Raw genomic sequence first — 18,194 nt, forward strand, 5'->3', positions numbered from 1 at the left:
CGGCACTCGTAGGCAAAAGCACGTTTTAAAATGGCTGCCTTCAAAACAGGTAGGGGGCGCGCGCCCGCCCTACCTGTCCCGCGGGTGTCAGCCGCCGGGTCACGGCCGGTTTTTACCGGCCGTTTTCCTGCGATTGACGGTGATCGATGACACAGAGCAGGGCTGCATTGTTTACATACAGCCCTGTTCTGTGTCAGTTCTCTGACAGCTTGTGAGAAGCTGCAGAGTTTCTCTCCCTCGATCAGCTCCCCCCTCCCCCCGTCCAGTACACCCCCCCGCCCCCTAGTAAAACACTCCCCTTACACAGCAAATTCTAAAAATTCCCCAGTGACATTAGTACAGTTTCAGTGGTTTTTTTTCACTGATCACTGTATTGGTGTCACTGGGGATGTCAGTGACCCCAAGTCAGTTCCCCCCCAGTGTCAAAATGTCCACCGCAGTCCCGCAGTCCTGCCATAAGTCGCTGGTCGCCGCCATATGTCGCTGATTGCCGCCATATGTCGCTGATCGGCGCCATTATTAGTATAAATAAAAATGAAAAATTCCAGTATCTTTCCCGTCATTTGTAAACGCTATAACTTTCACGTAAACCAATTAATTTACACGTATTGGGGGTTTTTTTTTAGCAAAGACATGTCGCAGAATGCATTTTGGCAGAAATTTAGGACTAAATTTGATTTTTGCTTTTTTTTTTTACTGGACATGTTTTATAGCAAAAAGTCCAAAATATTGTTTTTTTTTCCTCAAAATTGTCAGCCTTTTTTTTTATAGCGCAAAAAATAAAAACCGCACAGGCGATCAAATACCACCAAAAGAAAGCTCAATTTGTGGGGAAAAAAGGATTCCCCAATTGTCCGTTAAACTAGCGCAGCGCTGTATAGCAGAAAAATGGCGTAAATTGCAGTATCTATACCATAGTTTGTAGACGCTATAACTGTCACACAAAGCAATCAATATACACTTATTGGGATTTTTTTACCAAAAACATGTAGCAGAATACATTTTGGCCTAAATTTATAACCAACTTTGAGTTTACTGTATATTTTTTATAGCTGAAAGTAAAAAATATTGTTTTTCTTCAAAATTTTTTGACCTTTTTTTCTTTATAGCGTGAAAAATAAAAAGCGCACAGGTGATCAAATTACACCGAAAGAAAGCTCTATTTGTGTGAAAAAAAGGACGTAAATTTCGTTTGGGTGCAGCATTGCATGACCGCGCAATTATCAGTTGAATTAGTGCAGCGCTGAGTAGCAAAAAGAGGCCTGGTCATTAACCACTTGCCTACCAGGCACTTATACCCCCTTATTTACCAGGCCAATTTTCAGCTTTCAGCGCTGCCGCACTTTGATTGACAATTGCGCGGTCATGCAACATTGTACCCATATGAAATTTTGATCATTTTTTTCTCACAAATAGAGCTTTCTTTTGGTGGTATTTAATCGCCGCTGTGCGCTTTACTTTTTGCGCTATACATAAAAAAAGTGCAAAAAATTTGAAAAAAAAAAAAAAGTTTCTTTGTTTCTATTATAAAATTTTTCAAACAGGTATTTTTTCTCCTTCACTGATGTACGTTGATGAGGCAGCACTGATGGGCACTGATAGGCGGCACTGATGGGCACTGATAGGCGGCACTGATAGGCAGTACTAATGAGGTGGCATGGATAGGCAGCACTGATAGACAGCACTGATAGGCGGCACTGATAGGTGACACTGATGATGGGTACTGATAGACGGCACTGACTGGCATCACTGCTGGGCACTGACTGGCGGCATTGATTGGCACAACCCCTGGGCACTGACTGGTGGCACTGACTGGCAGCACTGGTGGGTGGCACTGGTGGGTGGCACTGGTGGGTGGGCACAGGTGGGCACAGGTGGGTGGGCACAGGTGGGTGGCACTGCTGGGCACAGGTAGGTGGCACTTCTGGGCACAGGTGTGTGACACTGCAGAGTGGCACAGGTGGGTGCACTGCTGGGCACAGGTGGGTGATCTGCTGGGCACAGGTGGGCGGAGCTAGTGGGCGCACTGCTGGGCACAGGTGGGCGGAACTTGCGGGTGGTACTGCTGGGCACCGATCATCAGGGCACTGATCATCAGTGTCCTGATGATCGGTGCCGATCCCCGCTCTGACAACTGCCGGTTCTCGGCAGTACTTTCCTCACGATCTGACAGCGTGAGGAAAGTGCAGCCGAGAACCGGCACTTGCATTTCCCTCTGATCAGCGTGTCATTGGACACCGCTGATCACGTGGTAAAAGGCCGCTGTGATTGGCCTTTTACCACATCACGTGATCAGCTGTGTCCGTAGGACACAGCGGTCACGGAGATTGCCGAGTGCGCGCCCCCTGGGGCGCCCAGGAGAGCGCGTTCTGGGGGGACGTCATATGACGTCCACTCAGAACTGGCTGGCCGCAGTGTAGCCGTCATTCGGCTATCTGCAGTCGGCAACTAGTTAAGGGGGGTAAATCCTCAGGAGCTCAAGTGGTTAACTGCTTGCTGACCGCTCTATAGCATAAATACTGCTACAGGGTGGCAGCGGTGCTCAATATCACGTATATACGTGATTTTGCATTTCTGGTTAGGGGGCACGCGCGATCCCTACCTGCGCAGTCATTTGCGGCAGCGGCTGTCAATCACCGGGAACCAGCCGGTAATTACTCGCCGGTGATTTCCGAGGATTTCCAATGGAGAGGAGGACTGTTTTGTTTACTAACAGTCCTCCTCCCTGCCAGCTTGGGTACACTGCTGTGGATGGCTGTGCACAGCATAGCCATCCACAGCAGTGTGATTACAGTGAATCACACACATCCCGCCCCCTAGTAAAACACTCCCTGCACACAGTTAATCCTTTGATTGCCCCTCATGTTAACCCCTTCCTGCCCAGTGCCATTAGTACAGTGTCAGTGCTTTGTTTTTAGTACTGATCACTGTATTGGTGTCACTGGGAATGTCAGTGGCACCAAATCAGTCAACCCCCCCTCAGTGTCAGAATGTCCGCCACAGTCCATTATAAGTCGCTGATCTCCACTATTACTAGTTTAAAAAAAAAAAAAAATCCCAGTATATATACACTGCCATTTGTAAACGCTATAACTTTCACGAAAACCAATGAATTTACACGTATTGGGATTTTTTTAAGCCAAGACATGTAGCAGAATACATTTTGGCCTAAATGTATGACGAAATTTGATTTTTAAAATTTTTTTACTGAACATGTTTAATAGGAAAAAGTCCAAAATATTGTTTTTTTTCCTCAAAATTGTCCGTCATTTTTTTTATAGCGCAAAAAATACAAAATGCACAGGCGATCAAATACCATCGAAAGAAAGCTCAATTCATGGGAAAAAAGGGACGTAAATTTCATTTGGGTGCAGCGTTGCATGGCCGAGCAATTGTCAGTTAAAGTAACACAGCGCCGTAACGCAAAAAATGGCCTGGTCAGGAGGGGGGTAAATCCTTAAGAGGGCAAGTGGTTAAATAAAGGACTTGTCAAAAACTTTGTGAGTATGTTTATTTACTTTTCACTGTTTTGCATGTGGGTAGGGGCACTATACACCCCTTACTAATTTACATAGGAGGAAACTGGTATCTGTGGGCCCTCTTTTTTTTTTTATAAAGGGGGCTTCCAAATAAGCCCCCCACCCGCAGATGTGGGGAAGAGGTCCTTGTCCTCATCAAAATAAGCAAGGAGCTCCCATCTCATGTGGCCTGGTATAGTTTAAGGGAAAGGAAACACACACTTGCTCTCCCCCCCCTTTTCTGGCCTCTCAGCGTGGCTCAAATACCTCATCAAGAATAATGGTCTGGTAAGTCATTTTTAGAGGGAACCACATACCATTTTTTTAGTGTGTGGGGTCCCCAGTTAACATCTACAGTATATCCGACTTTTATCTAGGATAAGTGTCTAGTACAGATGAAGAGAATCCTTGGCTACTTTGTTTACAAATAGAATTAAGCATCTGGGAGCTGTGATTTACTGGCTATTTAAACTGCATTTTTTTCTGTGTAAATATCAGTTTTGCGAGGGATACAATATATACTGTATATAATATGCAGATGCCCCCCTTCACAGACAGGTAAGGGCACTACACTGGCACATTTGTTAAAAGAATGTTACATTCCCCAGGATAGTTGCAAACCCCTCCATTTGTTTGACAATCCCTTGCCTGTTAGCCTAGAAAGTGACCATTACTGATATTAAACATTCACCTTCTATTTACTTTATTGGGTTTGGCTATGTACTTTATTGGGGTTTGGATTCAGCATCCAAACTTTAAAAAAGTTGTCTCATCCCTAGTGTCCAGTTAGGCATGCGCTTGAACCACATGCTGGTAGATCTAAAGCTGCAATTACATTGCATAGTCTAAGCTGAGTTTAGGTGGAAGACAGCCTGATTTGCATTTAATATTGTTGCTAATTTGGTGAATAGTTATCAACCAGTATTTTTTATTGTCACCAACTAGTCATATATATGCTCTGAAAATGAAGGTTTTGTATAGCTTACATAAAATTATTGAGCAGATCTAGAACTGTGCAGGTGGGTAAATGTACTTAAGTCATCCCACTATAATTCTAAAAACATTTGAGAATGTGTGGTGTTTTTGAAAACAGCAGTATGTTCAACTTCTCTGACTGAAATCACAAGTTTACACCCTATAGGCCAGACTTTCTCAACCATGGTGCCTTGAGGTTTCTTCAGGGGTGCCTTGGCAAAATGTCTAAAAGTTGCACAAACATGTATACAAGCCAGCAGGTGGAACAAGCCTGACTTTTAGTTACACAAAGCCACAGGCTACTAGAACTAATACACTAACTAAAAATGTGTTTAGAATCTTGGATGAGTTGGTCAGACAGTTTCATTGGGTACATAATTCACCTTTAATGTCTTTGAATAATAACACGGGGAAACATGATTATTTGTATTTCGCGCGTTGGGTATATTCTGATGTATTGTAGTTGAGAGCTGTTGTTAAGGGAGGTACGATACACACTCTTCAAGAATTAAGACAAAAATGGGGTTTTATGCCACTGGATAAATGGAGATATGCATAACTTCACCACTTTGTAACTTTACTGCTGCTGCTACTATGTGATGGGGATAATCTATTACCAATAGAGATGCTTTTTAGCTCCTCAGCCAGTGCGTGCCGTAGTATTTCTCTGGTATACCGACTATTTGTCAAGGAAGTTTAGCCTATAACACCTCTGTATTTAAAGAAGTGGGAGCATGATTTGGGGGTAAAAATCAATGAGCATCAGAGGAGCAAAATACTAAAGTAGGCATGCTTTGTTTTGACTGATCTGAAATGTGTTTTAAGCTACTAGCAGAGTGGTATTTGACTCCTATATATTGGAGGGGATGTGACTCGCCTGGAACCTTTGCACAAATGTGGTTGCATTGCGCTGAAATACAGGTCTTTTGGCAAAAAATAGTTAATATTATTCAAGAAATATTGGGCAAGAAGATTCCCGTTGAAACATCGGTGGTCCAGTGTAAGAAATCCCTCCTACCCCATCTGATAAACACAGCCAAAGGACCGATCTCTAAGTATTGGTATACACAAAAAAATCCTAATGTTTCTGAAAGTAGAGTATACACAGGGGATAGAAAAATTAATGCACATGGGAGAGGATACTCTGTCTGGAGAAATATAAAATTACATAGGAAAAATGGTTTGCATTAAAGAAATCAGAGAAATTTGCTAAGTTACTAATAAAGGTGAATGAAAAATAAGACGAAATAATAAAATAGCTAGAATAAAGAACCATAGTCAAGGGGTATATTATCCTACCTGGATGTTAGGAGTAGAATATTTTAAGAAGAGGGCTAAATAGATATTGAAGACCGCAATATAAGGATCCAAGGGGTGGGCTTTCCCTTTTTTTTATGGGGGGGTTGGTGAGGAGGGGATAGGGAATAGCTCACTTTGTACGTTTAAATAGAAGCTAATTTTATTATTGGATTGTTAGTATGTTTATTATATGTCAATTTATATATGCATCAAAAAACAATAAAGAGAGAATACATTTTCAAAAATGATATGCATACTACAAACCAAACATACATAATTCTTTCATCTTTCTTACCTGCATTTGTTGTAATGCATGTTTTTTCTGACCGAACACTGTTTTTGTTAAACCAGTATACTTCTGCAGTTACACAATATCTTGTATTCGGGTCTATATTTTCAATCTTATAATAAGGCTCCTAGAAGTGAATTTAGGAGAGTCATTAATGTTAAAGTGGAACTTCACTCTCTAATCAACATTGACTGTTTTTAATCCTTATACTGCTAGCATTAGTACATAGATAGGAAAGTATATCATAATTCGTTTTAAAACTTTGTTTTATCCATTTCTTCAGTTACTTCTTGCCTAGGCAACTAATGTCCTACATCCCAGGAGTCTTCAGGGGAGGAGGGTTTTTTTCAGCTTAAGCACACCCTCCTTCCTGCATGCCTGAGCTAAGGGCAGATGAATTACCAAAAGCAAATGCTACATGAAACATCTGCCCTTACTCAAGATGGCCATGGCCAGAAATGCTAAGGGTGGTTTTTCAAAGTGATTTCTCAGCAAAATAACACATGGAGACAAGGATGGATAGAGGAGTTTGCTTTAACCACTTCAAGTCCAGACACTTTCACCCCCTTCCAGTCCAGGCCAATTTTCAGCTTTCAGTGCTATCACATTTTGAATGACAATTGTGCGGTCATGCAACACTGTACCCATATTAATTTTTAGCATTTTTTTGAGACAGATAAAACTTTATTTTGGTGGTATTTATTCACCACTGGGATTTTAAGTTTTTTGATATATAAATGAAAAAATTCTAAAATTTTGAAAAAAAAGTGTTTTTCTTATAAAATATTGCAAATAAATAATCTTTCTTCATAAATCTTGGTCAAAATGTATTCATCTATCTTTTTAGTAAAAAAAAAAAAATTAGTTTATAACCAACAATTATAATTTTTTAAAAATTTTGTTTACATTTTTATTTTTTTTTATATTATTTATATTTTTGTTATTTTTTAACATACTGTCACTCTAGCAATACAGTGTCACCATAGTGACACTGTACTACTTGTGGGGGTTGATAAAGGCTGTAAAAGCAATGATTTCTCCTTCTCTCTGGCTGCATTCTTGCAGCCATTGAGAAATACTGTGAGAGCTGTGATTGGTCACAGCTTGTCACATGGTACAAGGCTGTTGTGAATAGCCTTGTACCATGTGACCTCTGTAAGTAGATTACACAAGTAGTAAGCAATGATGTCAGGAAGTGACATCTTTTTTACTACTATTCATGTGATCACTGATTGGCCAATCAGTGATCACATGAATCGGGACCTCACAAAGAGGTCCCGTACAGTGATCGGTGTTCCAGGGAGCACACACAGGCAATGGATGTGGGGGACGTTTAAAAATGTCCACCAGTTCCGGCAGCGCTCCCGTCCGGCCGTTTATGTACATGGGACAGACGGGAAGTGCATGCACACAAATCAAGTTGGATGAGCCTCACGTGCTGATGTCACGCCGCCACGGCCAGAGTTTGGAGTGGTGGCCATCTTGGTATGCTTTCATGTATTTAAATCTTTGCTGTATCCATGTGGATTATTTTTTAACTATTTACAATAAATGCTACACTATATTGCCATACCTTCGGCTCCTGTGGTGAGCTTCTCCCCCTAGGAGGATCCTTTGCTGGTTTTGCATAGCCCTGACCCTGGAGAAGTTCGGTCCAGGGGTGGACTGACAACTCATGGGGCCCCTGGGCAATAGGGGATCATGGGGTCCCTGTGTCCTTGCCCAAACTCAAAAAAGCCCATGAAAAAGGTACCAGGGGCATCTCATGGGGCCACCTACTGACCCCAGGCCCTCGGGCAGTGCCCGAGTTTCCAAATGGTCAGTCCGCCCCTGGTCCGGTCCCTATTTATGGCTTCCTGAGACCCCCCATAAGGATCAGCATTAACGCTATTATACTCCGGTTTACTCCCCCCCTCCAAAGAAATGCTGGTAGGTTAGTTGGATCCTGTCTAAATTGTCCCTAGTATGTGTATGTACGAATGTGAGTTAGGGACCTTAGATTGTACGCCCCTTCAGGGTTAGGGACTGATGTGAATGTACAATATATATGTGAAGCACTGCATAATATTTACAGCGCTATATAAGTACCATAAATAAATAAGTAGTGTTCTGGTGAGTGCACATCCATATAAGGTGGTGGATTCCCATGTTGGATCATGAGCACTCTCGAGCATCCCAGATGATATTGCTGCACCTTGTAGTTCCATGAACACCGGTCATTACTGTGACCTGTAGTGCCATGGACTATGTATAATCACTAATGTTACTAAAAAGCACACACATATCACTTGGCACTCCTGTGACCTGTAGTGCCACAGACTATTTATGTTCAGATCTTTAGAGTTTTTTATGATTCTATGATTTTATATGATCTGAGACGTTTTTATTGTATGCACACTTCTATTCACATAAGCACTCTATGATTGCATTTGTCACGTATGCTTTACGCTGCACTTACATTTGAATTAGCTCAGGTTATATGCCACTTAACTTGTCTTCTGTGATTGTTATAGAGATTAGACACAATGTTTTTAACTGCCAGATACAAACTTTCTGCATGTCAGCCATTATTTGTGGGATCACAGTGCCTTTGAAGTTATTGGAATACTGCAGAAGAGTAGTGACATACCACCTGATGGGAATATATTTTCTATAAAGTACTATCAGTTCTTACTGCAGCAACTACAGGACTTATTTTTCAAAGAGAAATTGTCTCTAGCTCAGAAGTTCTGATTCATAGGTACACAGCAAGCCAATTAGCACAATGAAACATGCAGGCTATCCAGGCACATCTACAACTCTACCATTCTATTGTCAGTCTTGCAGAGTTTGTTTTATATCACAGATCTGTGACATTTGTTGTGTTTCTGACTTGTCAAGTAGTGGCACTTAGTATTTTTGAAAAAAATGCAGTCAGGCAGGCATAGTTTTCCTGGAGACCACCAAACCTATCGGATTGCTAGACAGAGAAGCATGATTTGTCACTCCAGAGAACACGTCTGCACTGCTGTAGAGTCCAGTGGCAGCGTACTTTGCACCACTGCATCTGATGCTTTGTATTACACTTGGTGATGTATGGCTTTGATGCAGCTGCTCAGCCAATAAAAAACCCATTTCATGAAGCTCTCTATGCACTGTTGCTGTGCTTATCTGAAGGCCACATGAAGTTTGGAGGTCTTTAGCTATTGGCTCTGCAGACAGTTGGCAACTTCTGCGCACTGTACACTTCAGCATGCGCTGACCCCACTCTGTCATTTTACGTGGCCTACAACTTCGTAGCTGAGTTGCTGTTGTTTCCAGTTGCTTCCACTTTGTTATAATACCACTAACAGTTGACCGTGGAATATTTAGTAGCAAGGAAATTTCATGGGTGGACCTATTTCACAGGTGGCAACCTATCACGGTACCACGCTTGAATTCACTGAGCTCCTGAGAGTGACCCCTCCTTTCACAAATGTTTGTAGAAGCAGTCTGCATGCCTAACACGCCAGTCACATCAAGCCTGACTTTGAAATTGTGTGACTTATAGTGAAGTCGCACGATTTCAGATTTGATTTGCAAGACATCTGACACAGATGTCTATGCAAATCGCACCAAAAGTAGTGCATGTACTACTTTAAAAATCGGTGTGGCTCCGACCAAGACGGAACCACACTGATATGACCGCTGTAACTGCAGACAGTAGGGTGCAACTTGGCATACGATTTGCAAGTTGCATGGCTTGCAAATCGCATGCCAAGTCGCACCTGGTGCGACCGGGGTGTTAGTGCTTGATTTTATACACCTTTGGCCATGGAGGTGATAGGAACACCAGAATCCAATGATTTGGAGGAGTGTCCCAATACATTTGGCAATATAGTATATATTGCTACCAAGCTGTTAGGAACAGGGTGACCTCTAAAGACAAGAAACAGTCAGCGTGAGATAGTAAACAATTACTGAAACATAACAGGTGAAAATGTCATTTTTGCAAAGAAAAACAGCTCTGCTGCACACCTACACAACAGATAGCATAGCAAATATTTGTGAGGCGGTTATACCATCAGGTTTGGTTTAACCATGAATGCTTTAACTGGGGGTTTACATTAAAACCTTATACTTAAAAAAGCTACTCTTTCAAAAACTTACCTCAATTTTTCTCTCTTTATCATTGACGTATATATGATACATTACTCCTTTGAAAATCTTATGAAGTGATTTAACAGGATGAGTCAGCTGAATTTCAATGGATGCATTACCAAGATTCAAGTTGACTGTGGGAGGACCAATTTCCGCTAACAAAAATATAGCAAATGAAAAAGAAAACATCTATTTAATTTTATGTCGGTGCATACTTCACACAGAATGAGAAGAATAAATTACTATCTGGACCAGTGGCGGTCAATTTCAATTTCAATTTTAATAGAGAACCTCAAGTGGGGCCCCAGATCAGCAGTGAGTTTTCGCAAGTCGAGGTGAATTATGTTGAGTCATATATAATGCGTCTCAGCAGCCGAAAATCTTGGTCCTGCTGCATTTTTTGCAATGTACAGCTATGCACACTGAAGAGAAAGAGTGATCATTGGTGTCAGTGACCACAATAATGACCCCCATCAATGGTGTCAGTAGCCACAATAATTATGCCTAGTGCAATGGCAGTGAAACTTAACTACTTCCCCTGGTGGTCAGTGCAGTCGCAATGAAATGTAAAACCTCCTGTGGTGGTCAGTGTAGTCAGGCAGTAAAATTGACCCCCCCCCCCTCTCCCTCCGTGGTGGTCAGTGCAGTGAGGCAGTGAGGTTTAACCGCCTCCCAGTAGTCAGTGCAGTATAGTTGTGTGCAGGGGCGGACTCACCATTTGGGAACTCGGGCATGGCCCGAGGGCCTGGGTGTCAGTAGGTGCCATGATCTCCTATTGCCCGGGGGCCCCATGAGTTGTCAGTCCGCCCCTGGTTGTGTGTTGGGCACCACTGAGCTAAACCAAACTCATGCAACAAAGCAACAATTTCATTATTTTGATGATAAAAATATTTTAATATTAATGAGAAAAGCAGGTTATGTACCCAATTCCTAGTTCCATTTTTTTTAAATTTTACATGGGCAAACAGCTAAAAAATGACAGTCTGCTTACTACTAGCTATGATTACAGCCCTTTTGTGGCTAAAATAAATAAGCACACTGAGTCATATTTATCTGTATACGCATGTAAAATAAAGAACTGGAACATAGAACTGAGTGAAAGACATACTGCCTTACTTGACCTAGAAAGAAACGGAACTTTTTCTTGCACCAGTGCTTCCCTTGTAGTAAACAACAGGGCAAAGAGGTTCAGCAGGAATACATTTTATTTGCTCAGAATCTAAAAGGTTGAAACTATTTCCCACTGTATCCAAAATTAAAGAAATACTTTGGATTAAGTTCTGATTTAACCACTTGCCTACCAGGCACTTATACCCCCTTATTTACCAGGCCAATTTTCAGCTTTCAGCGCTGCCGCACTTTGATTGACAATTGCGCGGTCATGCAACATTGTACCCATATGAAATTTTGATCATTTTTTTCTCACAAATAGAGATTTCTTTTAGTGGTATTTAATCGCCACTGGGCGCTTTACTTTTTGCGCTATAAATTAAAAAATGCAAAAAATTTGAAAAAAAAAAAGTTTCTTTGTTTCTATTATAAAATTTTTCAAACAGGTAATTTTTCTGCTTCACTGATGTGCGTTGATGAGGCAGCACTGATGGGCACTGATAGGCGGCACTGATGGGCACTGATAGCACTAAAGGGCACTGATAGGCAGTACTAATGAGGTGGCACGGATAGGCGGCACTGATAGGCAGCACTAATGAGGTGTCACGGATAGGCAGCACTAATATGCAGCACTGATAGGCGGCACTGATAGGTGACACTGATGATGGGTACTGATAGACGGCACTGACTGGCATCACTGCTGGGCACTGACTGGCGGCACTGACTGGCACAACCGCTGGGCACTGACTGGTGGCACTGACTGGCAGCACTGCTGGGCTGCACTGGTGGGTGGCACTGGTGGGTGGGCACAGGTGGGTGGCACTGGTGGGCACAGGTGGGTGGGCACAGGTGGGTGGCACTTCTGAGCACAGGTGTGTGACACTACAGAGTGGCACAGGTGGGTGCACTGCTGGGCACAGGTGGGTGATCTGCTGGGCACAGGTGGGCGGAGCTAGTGGGCGCACTGCTGGGCACAGGTGGGTGGAACTTGTGGGTGGCACTGCTGGGCACCGATCATCAGGGCACTGATCATCAGTGCCCTGATGATCGGTGCCGATCCCCGCTCTGACAACTGCCGGTTCTCGGCAGTACTTTCCTCATGATCTGACAGCGTGAGGAAAGTGCAGCCGAGAACCGGCACTTGCATTTCCCTGTGATCAGCGTGTCATTGGACACCGCTGATCACGTGGTAAAAGGCCGGTATGATTGGCCTTTTACCACATCACGTGATCAGCTGTGTCCGTAGGACACAGCGATCACGGAGATCGCCGGGTGCGCGCCCCCTGGCACGCGCAGGAGAGCGCGTTCTGGGGGGACGTCATATGACGTCCACCCAGAACTGGCCGGCCGCAGTGCAGCCGTCATTCGGCTATCTGCGGTCGGCAACTAGTTAATACAAGGATAGTTTCTGCACATTTTTACACAAGTTTGCTGATTAGATTTTTTTTTTAAAAGGTAATAAATATTTACCATCTCTATGCCGATGACACTCAAATCTATCTCTCTACTCCTCCCTCACTCCTTCAGTCTCCGCTCTAATCACTAGCCTTCTGAACGACATATCAGACTAGATGTCACTCCACTTCCTCAAATTAAACCTTGCCAAAACCGAGCTCCTAGTTTTCCCACCAGCCCACACCCCCCCCCCCCCCGACCTCTCCATCATGACCAACAATGCCACCATCAGCCCCACCCCGCAAGCCAGAGTACTAGGTGTAATCCTAGATTCCAATCTGTCCTTCCAGCCCCAGGTCCAATCGCTGACAAATTCATGCAGACTCCACCTCCGCAACATCTCCAAAAAACGCACGTTCCTAACTCCAGAAACTACAAACCAACTAATTTGCTCCCTTATCATCTCCCGACTTGACTACTGTAACTCCCTCCTCGCCGGCCTACCCCAAAACAGGCTATCCCCGCTTCAGTCTATCCTGAATTCTGCGGCCAGACTCATCCACCTTACCAACCGCTCCATATCCGCCACCCCGCTCTGCCAATCCCTCCACTGGTTTCCGATTGACCAACGCATAAAATTCAAAATATTAACATTAACATACAAAGCTGCTCATAACACTGCCCCAAACTACATCACCAACCTGATATCCATCTACCACCCAAAACGCACTCTCCGCTCCTCACAAGACCTCCTTCTCTCCAGTTCCCTGGTCTCCTCCTCCCATGCCCATCTCCAGGACGTCTCCAGGGCTTCCCCCATCCTCTGGAACTCACTACCCCAATCCATCAGACTGTCACCTTCCCTCCTCATCTTCAGGCCACCCTGAAAACCCATCTCTTCAGAGAAGCCTACCCTGCTCTCACCTAATTTGCTGATCTACTCCGCTCTTCCCACCACTCCATCCCCCACAGCTATTTCCTCCTGTACCACTCTCCCCTCCCTCCTAGATTGTAAGCTCCAAGGAGCAGGGCCCTCGAACCCCTCGTGTATTGTATTGTATTGTATTGTTACTGTACTGTCTCGTGTACTGTCTCCCATTATAATGTACAGCGCTGAGCAAACCGTTGGTACTATATATATACTGTATAATAATAATAATTTATGTGAACACTTCAAAAAATGTTTATGCACATCTCAAAAATATATAGTAAATGAAATATTTGAGATAAAACATAAAAAAGAAAATGGCTTTTAAAATGTGCTGATATAAAGTTGTGTTTGTAGACAGAAATTCCCTAAGTGCGCAAATCTTGTTATTCAGTTCTGGCCATTTGCAGGGCTTATTAACACTCTCTTGTTAAACAAAAGACACAAGAAGCTTGGCACCTCTATGGGGAATGTATACAAATGCCACCATATAGACTGCTAGTGTGGCAGAGTAAGATCAAAGCAGTAATAAACCCAAAAGCAAGCACTTATTTTATTTCAGCGTACAATTCTTAGATGTGATGGCTATATTAGTTTCCTTTTTTGGACTTTCTTTCTTCTATTTTCATCTGGTCATCTGCCCAGTAAGGCTGTTGCTTTTCAAAAGAACAAGCTGTCTTCCAGATGTATCAATTTACAGGGATGAGGGGAATCCATTTACCACTGACAGGAGTGCTTACAATGATCAGGTTTTATTTATTAATATAAAATCTTTCTCCCAAAAGGAACAAAAACTGTCTGCTGCAACTGCTTAGAAAGTATGGGCTGGAGTTCAGCTTCAATTTGTTAGTGTATCGCAATCCGCTAGTACATTTACCACTCCCCTCCCCCCCAGAATGACAATGCTGCTTCTGCTGTACCCCCCCCCCCCCATGTTCCATCAGTCAGAGTGGGCTCACTCTAATACAGGAGGAGTGTTACTGGCCAGATCACCAGGTGAAAACAGAGGGAGAAAGCCTAAAAAAGAAAAAGAATGCAGCCATCACATTTAATGATTAGTAAGCTACAATATACTGTAGTACATTTTTGATTTGGGATTTAATACCATTTTAACAGATTTTCAAAATCTTGGGACAACCTACTTACCATGCCCATTTTTAACCACACCCACAAACCATGCCCTCATTTTTATCCACACCCACAAAATCACATCCCCATTAACATGTCTTGAAACAAAAGGTAGCAGAAGTTTGGAAGACATTCAAGGTATGAAGACAGAATATCTCGGATACCATGAGATGGGGAATGACTGTGGGTGTGGCCTAATGGCCCCAACAGTGGGTGGGGCTTAAAGCGGAATGGTTACATAAAACTTCAGTTTATACTGATGTGGGCCAAGAGAGTGTGAAGCATAAATAGCATGGATCAGGATTAAGTAGAGTACAGAGTTCAGAGACCAAGTTTAAGTGACACAGAGAGTTCAGGGGTCAGGATTCAGTAACACAGAGAGTTCAGGGGCTAGGATTAAGTAATGCACACAATCCAGGGGTCAGAATTAAATAACACACAGAGTTCAGGAGTCAGAATTCAGTACTGCACAGAGTTCAGGGGATCAGAATTAGTTAATGCACAGAGTTCTGGGTTCAGGAGTAAGTAACTCAAAGAGTTTAGGGGTCAAGATTAAGTAATGCAGAGAGGTCTGAGGTTAGGATTAAGTAAAGCAAAGTTCAGGGGTCAGAATTAGGTAACACAGAGTTCAGGGGTCAGAATTAAGTAATGCACAGAGTTCTGGGGTCAGAAGTAAGTAGTCCAAAGAGTTCAGGGGTAGGGATTAAGTAAAGCAGAGTTCAGGGGTTAGGATTAAGTAAAGCAGAGTTCAGGGGTTAGGATTAAGTAAAGCAGAGTTCAGGGGTTAGGATTAAGTAATGCACAAAGTTCAAGGGTCAGAATTAAGTAATGCACAGAGTTCTGGGGTCAGAAGTAAGTAGCCCAAAGAGTTCAGGGGTTGGGATTAAGTAACGCAGAGTTCAGGGGTTGGGATTAAGTAACGCAGAGTTCAGGGGTTGGGATTAAGTAACGCAGAGTTCAGGGGTTGGGATTAAGTAACGCAGAGTTCAGGGGTTGGGATTAAGTAACGCAGAGTTCAGGGGTTAGGATTAAGTAAAGCAGAGTTCAGGGGTTAGGATTAAGTAAAGCAGAGTTCAGGGGTTAGGATTAAGTAATGCACAAAGTTCAGGGGTCAGGATTTAGTAATGCACAGAGTTCAGAGGTCAAGATTAAGTCACACAGAGAGTTCAGGGGTTAGGATTAAGTAATGCAAAGTGGTCAGGGGTCAGAATGAAATAACACAGAGTTCAGTGGCAGGCTTCAGTAACTCCCAGTATATATACCGCCATTTGTAAACGCTATAACTTTCACGTAAACCAATTATTTTACATGTTTTGGGATTTTTTTAAGCAAAGACGTGTCGCAGAATACATTTTGGCCGAAATTTATGCCGAAATTAGATTTTTAAATTTTTTTTACTGGACATGTTTAATAGCAAAAAGGTCAAAAATATAATTTTTTTTCTCAAAATTGTTGGACTTTTTTTTTTACAGCGCAAAAAATAAAAAACACACAGGCGATGAAATACCCCCAAAAGAAAGCTCTATTTGTGGGCGAAAAAGACGTAAATTTAATTTGGGTGCAGCATTGAATGCCTGCGCAATTTCCAGTTAAAGTAATGCAGGAGTTCAGGGGTCAGACTTAAATAACACACAGAGTTCAAGGGTCAAGATTAAGTTATACACAGAGTTCAGGGATCAGTATAAGCCCTGGTTCACAATGGATGTGACTTGGCATGCGATATGCATGCCCTGCGACTTGCAAATTGCATGCCAAGTCGCACCCTATTGTCCGCAATTGGAGCAGTCACTTGGTCAGAGCCGCACCGATTTCGAAAGTAGTATATGCACTACTTTTGGTACAATTTGCATAGACATCTGTATCAGATGTCTTGTAAATCGCACCTGAAATCAGCAGGTCCCCCAACTTTGAAATCGTGCAATTTCACGGTAAGTCGCATGATTTCAAAGTCGGGATTGATGTAAATGGAGGGTTAAGTTATGCACAGTTTTCCAGAGTCAGCATTAATTACACACAGAGTTCAGAGATCAGTATTAAATTATACATAGAGTTTAGGAGTCAGGCTTAAGTTATACACAGAGCTCAGGGATCAGTATTAAGTTATACATAAGGTTCAGAGATCAGTATTAAGGTATACACAGAGTTTAGGAGTCAGGCTTAAATTATACGCAGAGCTCAGGGATCAGTATTAAGTTATACATAAGGTTCAGAGATCAGTATTAAGGTATACACAGAGTTTAGGAGTCAGGCTTAAGTTATACGCAGAGCTCAGGGATCAGTATTAAGTTATACATAGGGTTCAGAGATCAGTATTAAGGTATACACAGAGTTTAGGAGTTAAAATTAAGTTATACACAGAGTTCAGGGATCAGTATTACGTTTTACATAGAGATCAGGGATCAGTGTTAATTTATACACAGAGTTCAGGGATCAGTATTACGTTTTACATAGAGATCAGGGATCAGTGTTAATTTATACACAGAGTTCAGGGATCAGTATTACGTTTTACATAGAGATCAGGGATCAGTGTTAAGTTATACACAGAGTTCAGGGATCAGTATTAGGTTTTACATAGAGATCAGGGATCAGTGTTAAGTTATACACAGAGTTCAGGGATCCGTATTACGTTTTACATAGAGATCAGGGATCAGTGTTAAGTTATACACAGAGTTCAGGGATCAGTATTAGGTTTTACAAAGAGATCAGGGAACAGTGTTAAGTTATACACAGAGTTCAGGAGTCAGGATTTTGGACTGTTACTTTCACATTATGACTGCACTTAGATCCTGCTCACTAAAATGCACTGGGGTGCCTGGCTACAGGGACAAATCCAGGATCATTTATTTCTCAGGAACAGACCCCTCACAACCGGACTTTCCCTGGGGAACCAGGGATGGATGGTAACTAATGTCAGAGTCTTCAAGGCCCTAAAAAAGCAGGCCGCCTAATAATCATTTCAGATGTAATAGTTTTAAGAATACGCTTTTTAATAGCTTTATTTAAATATCCCCTTTGGGTCAAAGAATGTGGTTACTTATATTCAAACAACCTGAAACATGTGTATCAGAAGTGACAAAGCTATTCAGCCTGTTTGCTGATTGGTCAAGTTTAATTTCTCTTCATTATGGATGAGTTTCAAATACGCTACTGCCTTAGCTTTGTTGCAAATTCATTGGACATGTGGGGTTTCTCTTTGCATGAAAATTAGGAACAACCTTTAATGTAATACATAGCTTTTTCCCCTAGCTGGCTGAGTCATACAAGCCAATTATTTCAAGGAATGGACAACACAGCCCCCTTTCTCTAAAAGGGTGGGCTCCTAGCAATCATATTGCTAGTGTGTGCATTTTTCAGAAGAGCTGACAATTCCGTGTAGAGATAGATACATTTTCATTTTTATTTATTTATCACAATGGCTTGCTTATTAACCTAC

At 42.5% G+C, this 18,194-nt stretch overlaps 1 protein-coding gene across 1 annotated transcript in view; it reads right to left on the reverse strand.

Moving 5' to 3' along the window:
- The window catches only part of LOC149462898 (interleukin-20 receptor subunit alpha-like), a 63,422-nt gene that overhangs the window by 13,454 nt on the left and 31,774 nt on the right, over positions 1 to 18,194 (reverse strand). Inside the window, exons 5-6 of the mRNA XM_089676228.1 lie at positions 10,210 to 10,355; positions 6,088 to 6,208 (exon numbers count right to left, since the gene is read on the reverse strand). Coding sequence (XP_089532354.1) covers positions 6,088 to 6,208; positions 10,210 to 10,355 — 267 coding nt within the window. The remainder of the gene's footprint in view (positions 1 to 6,087; positions 6,209 to 10,209; positions 10,356 to 18,194) is intronic.

Source organism: Staurois parvus, unplaced genomic scaffold (assembly GCF_062004578.1).
Source record: "Staurois parvus isolate SC_StPar_1 unplaced genomic scaffold, SC_StPar_1.0 ptg000165l, whole genome shotgun sequence".
Classification (NCBI taxonomy): domain Eukaryota; kingdom Metazoa; phylum Chordata; class Amphibia; order Anura; family Ranidae; genus Staurois; species Staurois parvus.